The sequence below is a fragment of the Populus alba genome, chromosome 6, assembly GCF_005239225.2.
Source record: "Populus alba chromosome 6, ASM523922v2, whole genome shotgun sequence".
Lineage (NCBI taxonomy): Eukaryota > Viridiplantae > Streptophyta > Magnoliopsida > Malpighiales > Salicaceae > Populus > Populus alba.
In genome coordinates, this window is record NC_133289.1 from 21347327 (window position 1) to 21361523 (window position 14197).

At 35.4% G+C, this 14197-nt stretch overlaps 3 protein-coding genes and 1 long non-coding RNA gene across 9 annotated transcripts; 2 read left to right on the forward strand and 2 right to left on the reverse strand.

Moving 5' to 3' along the window:
• Positions 1–370: 370 nt before the first annotated feature.
• Positions 371–3958, forward strand: LOC118030845 (signal peptidase complex subunit 3B). The gene is made up of 6 exons (XM_035035141.2): positions 371–736; positions 834–881; positions 2485–2547; positions 3025–3078; positions 3333–3419; positions 3546–3958. The coding sequence occupies exons 1-6, from the start codon at positions 611–613 to the stop codon at positions 3675–3677; spliced, it is 510 nt and encodes a 169-aa protein (XP_034891032.1). The 5' UTR covers positions 371–610; the 3' UTR covers positions 3678–3958.
• Positions 3959–4600: 642 nt separating this feature from the next.
• On the reverse strand, positions 4601–6409 carry LOC118030653 (uncharacterized). Of its 2 annotated transcripts, XR_004684364.2 has the most exons (3): positions 6272–6388; positions 5762–6149; positions 4601–5686 (listed from the first exon to the last, which is right to left on the reverse strand). It is a non-coding gene; the product is annotated as an uncharacterized lncRNA (long non-coding RNA). The 2 variants fall into 2 exon arrangements; XR_004684363.2 differs by lacking the exon at positions 5762–6149 and having other exon boundaries at positions 6272–6409.
• On the forward strand, positions 6291–9829 carry LOC118030651 (uncharacterized). 5 transcript variants are annotated; one of them, XM_035034838.2, is made up of 5 exons: positions 6291–6685; positions 7024–7274; positions 7366–7494; positions 7590–7680; positions 9483–9829. In XM_035034838.2, exons 2-5 carry the CDS (start codon positions 7050–7052, stop codon positions 9650–9652), a joined length of 615 nt encoding a protein of 204 aa, XP_034890729.1. In that variant the 5' UTR covers positions 6291–6685; positions 7024–7049; the 3' UTR covers positions 9653–9829. The 5 variants fall into 5 exon arrangements, with proteins under 5 accessions (XP_034890729.1, XP_073266022.1, XP_034890727.1 ...); XM_073409921.1 differs by having other exon boundaries at positions 6291–6474; XM_035034837.2 differs by having other exon boundaries at positions 6292–6685; positions 6988–7274.
• An 812-nt stretch (positions 9830–10641) lies between these two features.
• LOC118030652 (oleosin Ara h 15.0101) lies at positions 10642–11091 on the reverse strand. Its single transcript, XM_035034840.2, has one exon. The coding sequence runs from the start codon at positions 11089–11091 to the stop codon at positions 10642–10644; it is 450 nt and encodes a 149-aa protein (XP_034890731.1).
• Positions 11092–14197: the final 3106 nt, after the last annotated feature.

Here is a 14197-nt window from a genome sequence, read left to right on the forward strand (position 1 = left end):
GTCAAGAGAGAGTGTATATTGCATCAATGAAATAAATAAAGTCTAAATAGGTTAAATATCTCGTCGCCTCGAGCCATTTGAGAATTGACACCTCAGTTAAAAAAATGAAATTGACCTTCCACAATTAAATTTGTAAGTTTCCATCCATTAATGAACAAAATTGGCACTCTAGCTCTTACCTAGACATGACGTCTCAAATACATCAATACATCAAATAAACGATATAGGGACTCAATACATCAAATAAACGATATAGGGACTCAATCAATCCAATCACCATAGTACAAGGACGATACTGTAATTAGCCCAGATAAATTATGCCTGACTAAATTGCCATGTAAGCAAATAGGCCTCTGTAGAGGAGACGTGCACTAGCCAATCAAAAGCACCAAAACACCCAACTCACCCTGTTTCTTCTTCTTCTTTCAAAAAAAAAAAAAAAACAAAATGCTTCCTTAATTTCAGACCAAAAACCGCAAACACACAGAGAAATCAGTTCAATTCAACAGAATAGAAGAGAGAAGAGGAAGAAGGAAATATAGCAATAGCACTACTACTACTACTTGTGTCAAAATAATAAGATTCTTCTTGTATAAACGACATCGAAACAATGCATTCGTTCGTATACAGAGCGAACGTGTTGCTAACGTTCGCCCTCACTATACTGGCGTTAATGTGTGTCATCGCCTCTTTCTCCGACAACTTCAATTTTCCTTCTCCTTCTGCCGAAATCCAGGTTTCTTTCTTATTCTGTTAATTTATTGTTGTTTGGTGGATCTAATTCCAACTTTGAAATCATGTTTTTTTTTGCCTTTCTATTTGGGGTTTTGTAGATAGTGAAATTCAATGGGTTTCAAAAGAAGCCACCCGGAAACGATGAGGTAATTGATTCTTTCTGTACCCTTTTCTTTTGTTTTTTTTAAGAGTTTGAACTGTATAAATTGATGGGATTAACAATAATTTGTGCTTATTATTATTTAAATTTTTAAGTGGAATCTTTTATTAAAAAAGAGTTACTGTTGCTAAATATAAAAAGCCACGTGGATTTTTAAAAGGTTGATAAATTTGTTTATGAGCAGGTTTCAAATTCTGGGTTGAATGGAATTTTTTTTTTATTAAAGTTTAAAATTTGTTTTTATTTATTTGTTGAATTGGGTTTTTAGTATTTCTATGATATGTAGCTCAAGTGTATTTATTTATTTTTTGGTTAATATTATAAGTATTGTTCTTAGAGGTTTGCGTTCTCCTTATTGGTTTGATCTTCTGTTTGTTAGTGTGCTCAGGTTTGAGTATGTCTGACTGATTCCAATAACTAAAGATACTGTCTTGGTTTTCACTTTCTGAAAACCCTAATGTCAAAAGATTCACTTAGGTAGAGATTTCAAAAATTGATTTGAACAATTTGGTCTCTCCCACATGCTGGTTTAGACTTGATTTTGCCTCTCACAATTGTTGACATTCATGAACATTGTAATTGCTAAATCTAAAAAAATAAAATTGTTTTCAGCTTATAAGATGACCTGGCCATGAATCTTTGTTGTTGAGGAACTTAGTCCAAAAGGCTTTTGATGTTAACTTCACGGGTGTCCCAAACACCCCACAGACATATTTTTTTGGTTATCCTTTGTGTTTCCTTTATGGACATCCTGCTTTCAACCTGCATTTTTTCTCCTGTGTGTGTGTGAGAGAGAGAGAGAGAGAGATTCAATATTTGGGGTAAATTCTCCTTCTTGACTATAAAATCCCATGGAGGAGATTGCCAAATCAGTCTCATCATTGGTCAAAAGTCATATCTCGGAAATATTTCATATATGTACTATCTAGTTTGCTGAAATTGATCATAATATGCTAAATTTTGCAGAAAATTCTGATAGTATTAAAAATCATTCAATACAAAATTGAAGTAGTTTACAACTTGATACATGAACGTTTAGGTTAAAATGATATTAGAACAGAACTTCTGTAATCAGTGTCACATCTTTTAACTTTTCAGCTTATATATTGGATTTGGCCTTTTACAATTCCGTCTTTTTTTTGCTTCAAGAAATTCATATCAAAAGTTGATCACAACTTTCATCATGCTAGAATTTTAGTTACTGGTTGAATAAGTGCCAAAAACATACACTAGGGGAAGTGATGATCTTGTACCTATTAACCACTGAGTTAATATGCGATCAGCTTCTTGGCTTTTCTGTGGCCATGCATGTTTTTAAGATAGAAGGAATGTTGATTGAAATAACTTCTTATAGGGTGATGCTTGTAAGTTTGCAAGATGGTGGAATTTCTTCTTCCAGAAGACAGGCCTGCTTAATAATGTTGATATTTCTTTCTTCCCCGTTCATCTTAACTATTTTAAGATAATGTATGATGTCAAACCATCTTCCATTTTTTATGCATTAGTGTGGATGCAGGCACTTTATTCTGGACTACTTGATAAGCTAGCAATAATTCAACACTGATTGAACTGCCCATCATTTAATGCAGGTCAGCCTGACCATGAATATAACAGCTGATTTACAGTCACTGTTTACATGGAACACAAAGCAGGTATGAAATTTGAAATAGGCGTATTTTTGTTTTTCCTCAGTGATGTGTTATAGTCTTTTCATTTCAGAGCTGTAAATATTTAACCCTCATGCCAATGCAAGCCATCTGGTTGTTTCATGAGTGTAATCTGAGTAGCGAGTACATTTCATTTACTGAACCAATCGCTCTCTATTATAGTATCCATGTTCTGACAAATTGAGTTTTGGATGCCCTATGACAATTTGGAAATCCAATGTAAAACTTCTTATGTTACATAGTTGGGACATTGCTGGGATGAATGACTTGAATTTTAAACTGACTTGTTTATAATTAAAAAACTAATCTTTTTTATGCCTTGGTCATGTGCACGAGGGAGGGATTTTGAATTGATGGGGCACCTAAATGTATTGGTATTGCTCAATGCTTATTCAAGTATATAATGATCACATAATAGCCAATTCAAACATGTAATGATAATGAACTTGTCATTTATTGCAGCTTTTCATATTTGTAGCGGCTGAGTATGAAACTCCCCAGAATTCATTGAACCAGGTACTCTAGGTGCTTTAAATTAGAAGTATGTTCTTTTCCATTTTGGTTCTCATCTTTCACATGTTGAACTTTAATTTTTAAAAATTTATGAGGCGTGCTTGGAGCTGAATCAGTTTCCCGTTCCATTTTCCCTGTTACACGTACTGGCACTAGACAAGCCTCTTGAGGCATCTGTATTTCATGTCCTCAAATGTCAGGGTCTACTGCATAAGACTATGTTCACTACTTCAATCTTTTTGAATGTCTTGTGATAGGTGTCTCTTTGGGACGCTATTATACCTGCCAAAGAGCATGCAAAGTTTTGGATCCAGACCAAGAACAAGTACCGTTTTGTTGATCAGGTACCATCTGCATGGAGTGATTTCTTTTCATTTCATTGGGCATTCACACCCACGAGCCACCCACGAGCCACCTCATGTGCTGCTACTGCTATGTTTCAGAACTAAACATTATTTATCCTTGTGCAGGGAAGCAATCTTCGCGGTAAAGAATTCAATCTAACGTTGCACTGGCATGTCATGCCTAAGACTGGCAAGATGTTTGCTGACAAACTAGTCTTGTCTGGATTCCGCTTGCCTGAGGAGCATAGGCGAGGATAGGGCATCTTTGGTGTATGTTTTTGCTTTAACTTTAGCCATTATATGGGATGATAAAGGTCAGCTAAATTAAGAAAACAACAGACGGGGAAAAAGTTTCATGACTGAGGTGGGAATGGGGACGACAGAGAAATTTGAGCACTTGGGTTTATATTTTGGTCGCGTCGGATTCTGTCTTTGGTTTTGGGTGTTTCCTTCTCCCCTTGTCTATTAAGTGCGCCACAAAACCCCATAATCTCTGTGAGCTGTAGAGAGATCGCCGATCAATATTTTTGTTTAAAGAATGTAGAGACCTGTGAACGCATTGCTGAAATGGAATCCATGCTAACATTAATTGATCAAACGAGTTGAACAACCAAAAATCAAAATCCAACATTGGAAGGCTTGAAGCCCAATTACCACCTGCTAGCTGAGTATTCCACCACTAAATCAATTTCTTTCACGTTGTGCTCTTTATTTTGCCTGCTAAATATAAGCTTTACCAATCTTCCATCAGATGATATTTAGCCCCAATTCTTCATTTGGTATATATCTAATTTTATTTCTCAAATCAATTTTGATTTCGAATCTTTCTATAATAATAAGCATGAGTGTTGAAATTGAGACAGGAGATGGATATCTATTTTGAAGTCGTAAATATTGGTTTTTATAGTGTTTTTTTGTTAAAAAGTATATTAAAATAATATATTTTTAAAATTTTAGATATTAACATGTTAAAATGATAAAAAAATAATAATAATATTAATTTAAACTTTTAAAAAAAATTCAAAAATTTTAGAAAATACAATTTAACCGTACTCACAATCAACCAAAGAATTCAACGCACATGTCCAAATTGTTTTCTTCAAAGGGCTTATAATCCAATTCCATTATAAAAAGCTGGAGTCCTCCAGCTTTGCAAGTTACAAATATCAACCAATTACAAGTTAGTGCAACAAACAATACTAATTCTCATATTTATTTACTTGGCTTCAAGCAAAAATTACAACACATGACTTTCCTTGTTGATTCACATAGCTCGATAGGGCCTCACAATTGAGTTACACGTGGAGTTAGCTCATACATTTCCCGGTAATTTCTTCTATTTTCCTTTCTATAAAAGGAGTGCTACGAAGCAATTCTGACATGCATGGAATATTCAAAATGAATAGACTCAAATAAATATAACGTATCAAGGAATGAAATCAGAAATTTATACGAGCCTTGGGATTAATTTCTATGGTTGATTATGCCTGGAAAAGACTATTGTGTAGGCACGAGATACCATAAACAAGCACTGCAGTTACGTGCAGACCCCTTGAAAATAATTAAAGTCTGATAATGATGCACAGATGCATATACAGATGAAGTTGACAGAGAGGATGCTCAAAGATGAAGCCTTTGCACTTGGCAGTATATACTGAAAAACATCAGCACAATATTGTTCCTTGATCTGATAATCTCCACGACTAGTATTTTTGTGAGTGGCTAGATCACCATCATCATTAGAAGAATCAAATCGAATGTTGAGACCATATAAGCAGAAAAAACACTGATCCAAAGCATTATCAATTAGTAACTCAAGTTCCTCCCTTTCATCTTCATTAAGTTCATCGATACATTGTATCGGCTTGTCTCCTTTGTTCTTGCCCTCATCACCGCTTCTGCATTCTACACTTGCACTGTCGTTCTCTAGTCCTGCAGGAGATGATATAACTTCGTAAGAAATTCCCTCCAAAACCATCATTCGCGGGAGCACTTATTTCATCCATTTCAGCTGCACCCATCTTCATTCCCAATGTATTTGATATTGGCTCAACTTTAGATGTTTTGTTCGGGCAATAAAGCTCTTCATCATGTTGAATTGCTTCAATGTTGGAAGATTTTAAGTTGGATTTAAGCTTCATGTCCAAAGGCAAGAGATGCTTTATTGCAAATTTAAGAAATGTTCCTTCCTCCCCTTCGCCGCCCTCACCAGCACGGCAGAGACCATGCTCAGCAAGTAAGTCATGGATTGCAACAATCAATTCAACCTAGGATTGGAAGTAAGAAATTCAAGAAAAAGCTATGAGAAGAAGAAAAACAAGAATGATTAATGATGCACTCACATCCAATGTTTCTCATTTTTCATTAAAAAGTACAGCTTGGTTTTTAACAGGAATGGTAAGAACAAGATGTTGAAGCTTGCAGAACGCAATGCCTGCGTAAACAAAGCTGCAACTTTGCTTTTCTTCCATTTCATCAGCAATCAATTGGCTCGGAAGATTTCTTAGGGAAGTAATTTGCAACATGGCACATGACTGCCAGCAACAAAAGTCCTGAATATCGCCGATGCTGCCAGTGGGAATGATTTTGCCGTTCTTCAAGCACGATATGTAACAGTGGAAAGAATGATGACCATGCAACAGGCAGAACCCAAAAAAAGAGTAATACTCAAAATAACAGAAACATATGATTCCGCCTTAACCAGAGATGGTGACCCGAACCCGATAAATACTGATCCAAACCGACATGAACGAGTAAGATTTTTTTTTCCTTGTTCAGGTTAGGGATAGGTTCGGTACTACCCGACCCGAACTACATAAAAAAAAACACCTTAAAATTTAGAAGACTTACACATTTTGTACCAAGAGATACATATGCTGAAAATTTAGGTTTCCAATCTGCTCTAGCCTTCACCAGTCACCCGTCTCTCGCTCTCTGCCTCTTCCTCTCACTCTCTTCTCCAATCTCCACTTCTCCGGCCAGCAGCAGATGTCGGCACCAACACTAGCAGGCAGCAGCTGAGTTATTTTGTCTCCCCGAAGATGCTAGAAGTCCTGTGAATTCCGTTGAAGAGTTCTCATGCTTGATATGGCTGCTTGTTTTACATTAGTTCTTTACTCACACTTGTTTTGGAAGTTGGTTTTGCGTTCTGCAAAAGATTGGTGGTTGCGACTGCCTTAAAAAAAAAAAAAAACAATTATGATTGTATATTTGGCTTATTATCAGTATAAATGTGTTCTGGCTTGAATATGTTTTCCGCTCGATTGGTAAGTATTTGCTCAGTGCTGATTTTATGTTTTTGTTAGGTTTTGCAATATCCTTATTTTTGTGCTTAATGTTGTATCAAAGTTTTGGAGGTCGGGTAGGGATGTCCAATGGATATCCAAAACCTAATCGGGTCGGTTTGATTTATACCCAATAGGTTCGGCTAAAAAAACCTAACATAGTTGCTAACCATTACCATTCCTAGGGCGAAATGATATTACTATTATGGTCTTACTAATAAGACCACTAAATTGTGGTTTATTCTTCATTATACACCGTTTAGTTCCTTTCCACTCTATTGCAGACCCAATTGATGGATTCAACTCTCCATCTTCTATAGATTGCTGGCTTCAATTCCTTACTGCCATGCTTTCACATCTGCTGCTTGTGCTCTGCATTGTTGGGTTTAGTCGCAGCATCAACAGCAGCCCAGGTTTCGGAAATGGAGGAGGAGACGACGGGAAGGTTTTGATTGTAGGGGAGGAACTGTGGAAGCAAACTATTCCTTTGCAACTGGGTTCTCGAGTTTACGAGCTGCAAGGGCTTAAATCACATACTTGGTATGAAGTGAAGATATCGTATCCAGCTTCTGTATGTATATTTTCCTTTTCTTTTTGGTTGGTTTTTTTCATGATTCTGATTCTGATTGTGAGTCGTTGATTTCCAATTTGTTGAATAATAGATACCTGCTAGCTTTACTATACAATTGAAGAAAGATGATTCTGACCCCGGAATGAACCGGGTTGCAAGAAGATTGTTAAATACTGAGAAACTGATTTTCAAGACTGATGTTATTCTTGATAGCAATCAGGTTGGTTGGTTTTTCTAATACATTTTTTCACTCTTACATCATGATCTGATTAGGAGGGTGGTTTTTCTTCTTCTTTTTTCCTTTTTTTCATGCAGAGTAAATTGTGTGTTTTGGTGAGGGTGGAGCCAGAGGGGGTAGTGGCAATTCCAAATGTAGAGGAGAGGAAAGACATCACATTCAATATAGGTAAGGCAAATTAGATTCATGTAATCTGCATAATGATAAAATTCTCTATTTTGAGTGTTTGTTTTTGCTCTTTGAAATTTGAATATGAGTGGCACTGCATGCTCACTGCATTTTAATAGAAGTCTGCTTCATATAACAACTCCTGGAATTATTGTCTATTGTCGCTTCGGAATTTCGTTAAGCTAACCGGTTTCTCATTTGTTAGTTTCTTCATTTATAATTGATGACTGTGACCCTTTTTTAGGTTCACATGGATTCTTGTGTTTTTTTTCCACCTTTCTTGTCAATCTATGGGGGTTTCATCTGTGACATTTTTTAGGCAACCATTATATTTGCAGTGGTGGTAGTGTTACTTTATGTGTCATTTCAATCTGCTAACTTTTTTTGTGATATCGCTTTAAGGAAGCAAGTTCACATTGCATTTTGCTAATGCCACCAGCATAACAATATTGATTTTCTGATGAAGTCGTAAAAAACTTCAGATATAAATTGGGCTTTTCATGGCTGTGTTTTGGGTTGGTGACTGGTTTTGAATATAGGTTTTTACCTCTGATTTGGGTTGTACCTGAAAAACAAATCCTCTTTGGATATAGGACACTTCGATGCTTAAGTATAAGTTGTAGTTGTCCTTGATGCTTAAGTTAGCAGGTGTAGGAGAAGAAGTAATGTATGAGGGAAATGAGAGAATGTATGTGCTCTTAACTTGTTCAAGAATGAATTTTCCAAATTTTTTTCTATTTACCTGGTGACCTAGGGTATTTAGAGACCTTGGTTACCTTACCTCATAAGGCGAGCATGGAGACTGGTGTTATCATTACCTTAGGGCGAATGGAGTTGCAGTACAATTGATTGGTTGTAGACAGAATGTAGTGTCTGACTTTTTCATTGATGAAAGATTGGTGATTGTCGGTGCCATATGAGCAGGAAATAACCATTGGTGAGAGAGGAGGTATATGCTCTGCATGGAAAATTTTGTGTGCACGCCGCTGCATTCTGACTACTCAAAACTCGAAAATACATTGAGGGGTATGCCCGAGTTTGGTATTGGATAGCCTGTGTGGTGAGAAAGGGTGAGGGGGAGAGAAGGTGTCTGAGAAGAGAGGGAGAGAGAGAATGTGGGCGAGAGAAAATGTGCGGGAGAGAGAAGGAAAGAGAGGGGGTGAGAGGGAAGAGAGAGAGAGAGAGAGAGAGGAGAGAGTGGTCGTTCAGGCCAGGAAATCCTAGCACAACCAGGAATTTAATAATATTTTTTTAAGAAATTCCTGCACCATCAACTTCTTAGGGCCTTCTGAACCTACCTAAGTTGATTTGTGATTCATAACAGTTTTCAATTTGTTCCAAGACGAGCAATTGAGTGATATTTGGAGTTGGTTCGAAATTGCTAGATTTCTTCTAAGACAACCTGTTATCCTTGGGTTTCATTGGCTTTCTTTACTTCGTTGTTGTATTTTTTCACAAGATGTCAACAAGCTTCGCTTTTTACAATAGCAGCTTCCTTGTTTCATTTTCTATTTCCATTGCTATCCAGATGTGTTAGTTAACTGAGATTGTGCTTTTTTCATGGCAAGAATTGTTGGGTGTTGTGTTTCTTGATTCCTAATGTTGCCATATAGCCAAGGTATCCTTCACAGATACTGCATGAAATTTGTTATGTTTCATCGCTCTATATTGTGAAGCTTATGTTTCAGCCATAGTGCTTATGATATCACAATTTCACGTATAAAGACATGTTACATATTACACTGACCAATAACTCTTTTTTCTATCCTTTCCATATTCTTAATATTTCTTTTGTATGACAGTTTGTGATGAACTATTATTGGGAATCCCACACAAGGCTTGGTGGGTAGTAGTCTTGGTAGTGCTCTGTTTGGGAGTGGCATTCATCATTCCTCATTTTCTTCCATCGTGTCTACTGCTGAGGGATAGAAAGCGAGAAACATTGAATCAGAGTGTTTCCAAAGAATCTTGATTTCAGAATCATTACCTGTGTTACGTTTTGTAATAGGTAACGGATGTCCTCTAGTGGCTTGTTCACTGCTTTGGATGTAAAAGTCCCCGTAAATCCTATTTGTTGTTGGAAGTTTAGCATGACCTCTTGTACTGTCCTATTGAATATTTCAATTCGTTTCATTGGAGTTCTGATGCATCTGTGAGGTTCCTTGGGGAATTTTGATGAATGTCATGAACTTTCCACAATGTATATGCCTCCTCTCAACCATGACAGCATATAATGCTCACAAGACGCTCCTCCAGCAAGGTGGTCAGTAATTTCTCCTACTTTTGCAATTGCAATGGACAGAGCACTTTGTTCTTACTTCCGCTAGTCTCCTTTTCTTTCAGGAAACATTAGGCCTCCATTAGATAACTTTTCTCTCATGACTTCTCATGTTTCTGAAACTTGTGAAGCATTTGAACATTGTCATCCGTTTGTCAGGTTGGAGATGGGGATAAAAAGAATTTAGTTAAAACTGTAAGTTGTAGGCATTTTGCCAAAATGCCTACAACTTGCAGTTTTAAATCATGGTGTTTTTTTTTAAGCAAATGACTATTCTCGAGACTAGTTGGTGCAGTCTTCCTTTGGGTTAAGCACAAACCAAAATGTTCACAGAGAAATGTTCTGTGGTTTGATACAGAATTGTCATTCTATAGCAGAAAGACGCCACCTTGATCTCTCGTTATTTTAGGTCCAAGAGGCTGCCACCCAACGTGGGTTTTCGCTTTTTGTACACAAGATTGAGAGAGAAAAAATAGAGAAAAAAGAGAGCAAGATCTACACGATGCAGCTTGTTTTTCAGATAAAACTTGATTATTTCCTGTTATTACAAACAGAAGTGAGGTTTATTGACACACCAAAATCATCAGCTGCAAATTAAAAGAGGAAAGCATTACAACTACGTAATAAGAAACTGACAACCAAATCACATTAACCCAGACAAACCCACCACCTCTTTCAATTAATTAAGAAGTTTGAGTCTGACTAGATTCTTGAACCTTCTGTCGCACATTCTGACCACACTCTTTAGCTCTATCCTTCATATCCTTGGCCGTTTCTGCTATCCTCCCTCTAGCATAATCCAGCTTATCAGAACCAAGTGGATGGTTACCAGTCACATAGTTATATATCCACAGCGATACCATTACAGCAGCCAAGCCACACCCACTTGAGAAAAAGAACCCAGAAGTGACCAGGAAAACAACAATCGCTGCCGGGACTAAAATTGGACTGGACAGCACCAGAACTGGTGTGGCCACGACCAGGGCTATAACTGTCCCAGTCAAAGTTAATCCGGACAGCACCAACAGTGCTGCACCTATTGTCCCTGCAGTCATAACCTTCACCGCCTTGCGTGAAGTTGGTTTCCCTGAAGATGGCTCGTACCTCGACATGGGCCTTGATCGGTCAGGCATGACTTCCTTTCGTGAGCGACACACACAGCAATGACTGGGAAAATAAGACCAGACGTTTCCCCCCCACTTCTTATGATGATGTTGTGTTGGGTCTTGGGTGTCGGGTATTATAGGGAGGCAGAGATAAGGAACGTGGCAGGGTGTGAAGGTGTATCACCTCGTGGAGTGTACTAAAGGGTAAGGTGGCGCCTTGGAGATGGTGCGGGGGTGGTCGGTGGTCCGTGGTGGTGTGGAGTGGATAGTCTCGTGGCGTTTGTTCGGGGAATGGGCAGCTTTGCATGTAATGTGAAATTCAAGAATGCCTGACACGTCTCAGAGGGAGTGGCCAAGTATTGAAGTTTTTGAGGAGTCCGGTCTGGCCCGTTCATAAACAAATTAACGAGCCCATGGACTTTCAGCTGTCCGGTATTTTATTTGGAGTCCTATTGATTTATCCAATAGCCTAGCAGCTAAACACCGCACATTACATTAATTTAACATAATAGAAATAAACGTAAGAGATTATAGTTTATAAGCATCAGTGTATATGGTTTTATCATGGTCTCCTCCTCCTCCTCCTCCTCCTCCTATTATTATTATTATTCACACATTCAAGTTTTTTTGATACTATTATTATTATAAAGGTTATTATATTGATTTGATTAAATCACGAAACAATACTGTGATGTATTTGCTTCATCTATTTATAATAAAATTTCTTCACCATAAAAAAATCATGTGAATCATAACACACACGTACGAGTATACATATAATTGTATAAAATTATGAGTTTCATTTCAATTAATATTAATTAAACAATTAAAATAATTAGGGTGTTTTTAAGTCAACATCATTGTGATGCTTATAAACAGTGAAGTCGCTCTTTTTTTTTAATTTTGTTTGTTGATTTTTTTTTATTTAATCTTTTTGTGGTCAAATTTCATGAGTCAAAATTTTAGATTATATTAAAAAGAACAAAATTAAAAGATGAGAGACAAAATATAAAACATGAAAAAATACGTGGTCAATCTTGAAGCTTTTAGAATTTTTATTTTAGTCTAAAATTTTATTATTTTGTTTATTTTCAGTCCAGAAGTTTGAAAAAATAAAAGAGAAAATTATCAATTAACAATGAAAAAAGAGAAAATTGTTGATTAGTCACGTCCTCATTACAAAAAATAAAAATATTTGTGTCATTGAATTTTTATTCTCAAGATAAGTTCAATAGACATAACCTTTTTTTCTAAACATGGCAAAAAAAGTAAATTGACTTGCATTTGATTTATTTTAATTCGGTTGATTTTTATTTTTTAAAAGTGATTTTAGAGTGTTTTAGGGTTATTAAGTGTTTATATATATATAGAGGTGTTTTCATATAATAATAAGTTGTTGAAAATAGAATTTTGAAGGTTCAAGAAACAAAAACTCTAATTTTTTGGTCATTAAGGTGACTAGAGAAAGACTGGTCAATGATATGTTGCCAGGCATTCAAAATCATTTTTATTTACATATTACTTCAAAAAAAATAGTTTGAATTGAATTGATTTTTTTTCACTTGTATTTTATATGAATTAATTGTATTAGTATGGAGTTTTTATAAAAATAGAGATTAATTTTTATTAGCAATAACATTTACTTGCTAAGGTCCAATAAATGAAAATGATTAAAATAAAAAAAGACATATGATATAAAATACTTAAATGTGCATCTATAATTATCAGCTTCCTACTGTAATATTAATGTTAACAACTATTTTTTTTATTTATAAGTTCATATTTTTTTTAGTTTATTTTATAAAGTACAAATAATATCTTTTTTTTATCAATTAAAAAAATCATTATAAATTTTTTAATTTTCATGTAAAAAATTGATTTAAAATCATGTTCAAAACATTATGTTTGCTAAGTCATGATATTATAAGAAAATATAAATGGTGTGAAGGATTCATTATGCAAAACATGCTGTGTATCCCATCACAAAACACCATGGACCCACTATTCACTATATTTCTTGTTCTTCTTTTTTATTTAGCCCTTGTAGATCCAAATTATATGTGAATTTAAGCTAATTTATCAGGAGAGTGTGAATTAAATACACAGGGACCAAAGTGAATAAAAACAAATGAAATTGTGGCTTTTTTTAAATTTAGGGTGAAATACACCCTAAAAAAAAAAAAAAAAACATGTTTTCGAGGGGCAATTCAGTAATTTCACAACTATCCATTTGTCATTGTCAACATTAAAGGGGGAAATTATGTTTTTTATTTTTATAATGCATAATAAAATGACCATTATATACTTAGATTCCAAATTTTTTAAAGATTATGTTCAGGGTGTTTTCTTCTTTTTTAATTTTTAAAGAATAGCAAAATGGCTTGCATGTTCTTGAAAGTGGATTTTTCCATAGCTTTGAATTCAGGGGTATTTTTGTATTTGTACTTAGACTTTTTATTATTATCATTTTGGTTTAAGAGAGTCTTTGTAACTTAATATATTAAAATATTATTAAAAAAATTGATGATACATGAAAGATTGTTCGGTGATCGAGTATAGCCTCTTGCAACAGCGTTTAACTATAAAAATAAAGTGTGTTTGGAAATACAGTTGAAATCATGTTCCCTGAAATTTCAAAAAAAAAATTGCTAAAAATTATTTTATATATATATTTTAGATTATTTTGATGTACTGATCTCAAAAATAATTTTTAAAAAATAAAAAAATATATTATTATTTTAATATATTTTTAAATAAAAAATACTTTAAACTATAATAACTACAACAGTTTCAAACAGATCCGGAATTGTAAAAGCCATGCCACACCTCCCTAAGAAAAAGAAGCCAGTGGCGATGAAAAACATGACGACACCAGCTGAGACGAGTACCGGGGTGGCCATGATGAGAAAGAACTAAACATGCCCCGGTAAAGCATATCCCGGCGAAAAACAAGAGAGTTCCACCCACTGCCGATATTTGTCATGAGCATCAACACAGGCTGGCGGGACGCTGGCTTTGATTGATCAAACATTATCAACAGTTAATTTATGTGTTTGGTTGTAGGCTTAATTGATACTATGAATTTGTGAGATCAAGTGATTTGAAGCACAGGCAGGGAGGAGTTAAGCTGCTG

Excerpts from the sequence above, each read along its gene's own strand:
- LOC118030652 (XM_035034840.2), bottom strand. The coding sequence starts at position 11,091 with ATGCCTGACCGATCAAGGCCCATGTCGAGGTACGAGCCATCTTCAGGG.
- LOC118030845 (XM_035035141.2), top strand. The coding sequence starts at position 611 with ATGCATTCGTTCGTATACAGAGCGAACGTGTTGCTAACGTTCGCCCTC. Across the intron at positions 2,548-3,024 it reads TTACATGGAACACAAAGCAG|CTTTTCATATTTGTAGCGGC; the intron begins GTATGAAATTTG and ends CATTTATTGCAG. Across the intron at positions 3,079-3,332 it reads CCCAGAATTCATTGAACCAG|GTGTCTCTTTGGGACGCTAT; the intron begins GTACTCTAGGTG and ends GTCTTGTGATAG.
- LOC118030651 (XM_035034836.2), top strand. The coding sequence starts at position 6,909 with ATGGTCTTACTAATAAGACCACTAAATTGTGGTTTATTCTTCATTATA. Across the intron at positions 7,275-7,365 it reads AGATATCGTATCCAGCTTCT|ATACCTGCTAGCTTTACTAT; the intron begins GTATGTATATTT and ends GTTGAATAATAG. Across the intron at positions 7,681-9,482 it reads AGACATCACATTCAATATAG|TTTGTGATGAACTATTATTG; the intron begins GTAAGGCAAATT and ends TTTGTATGACAG.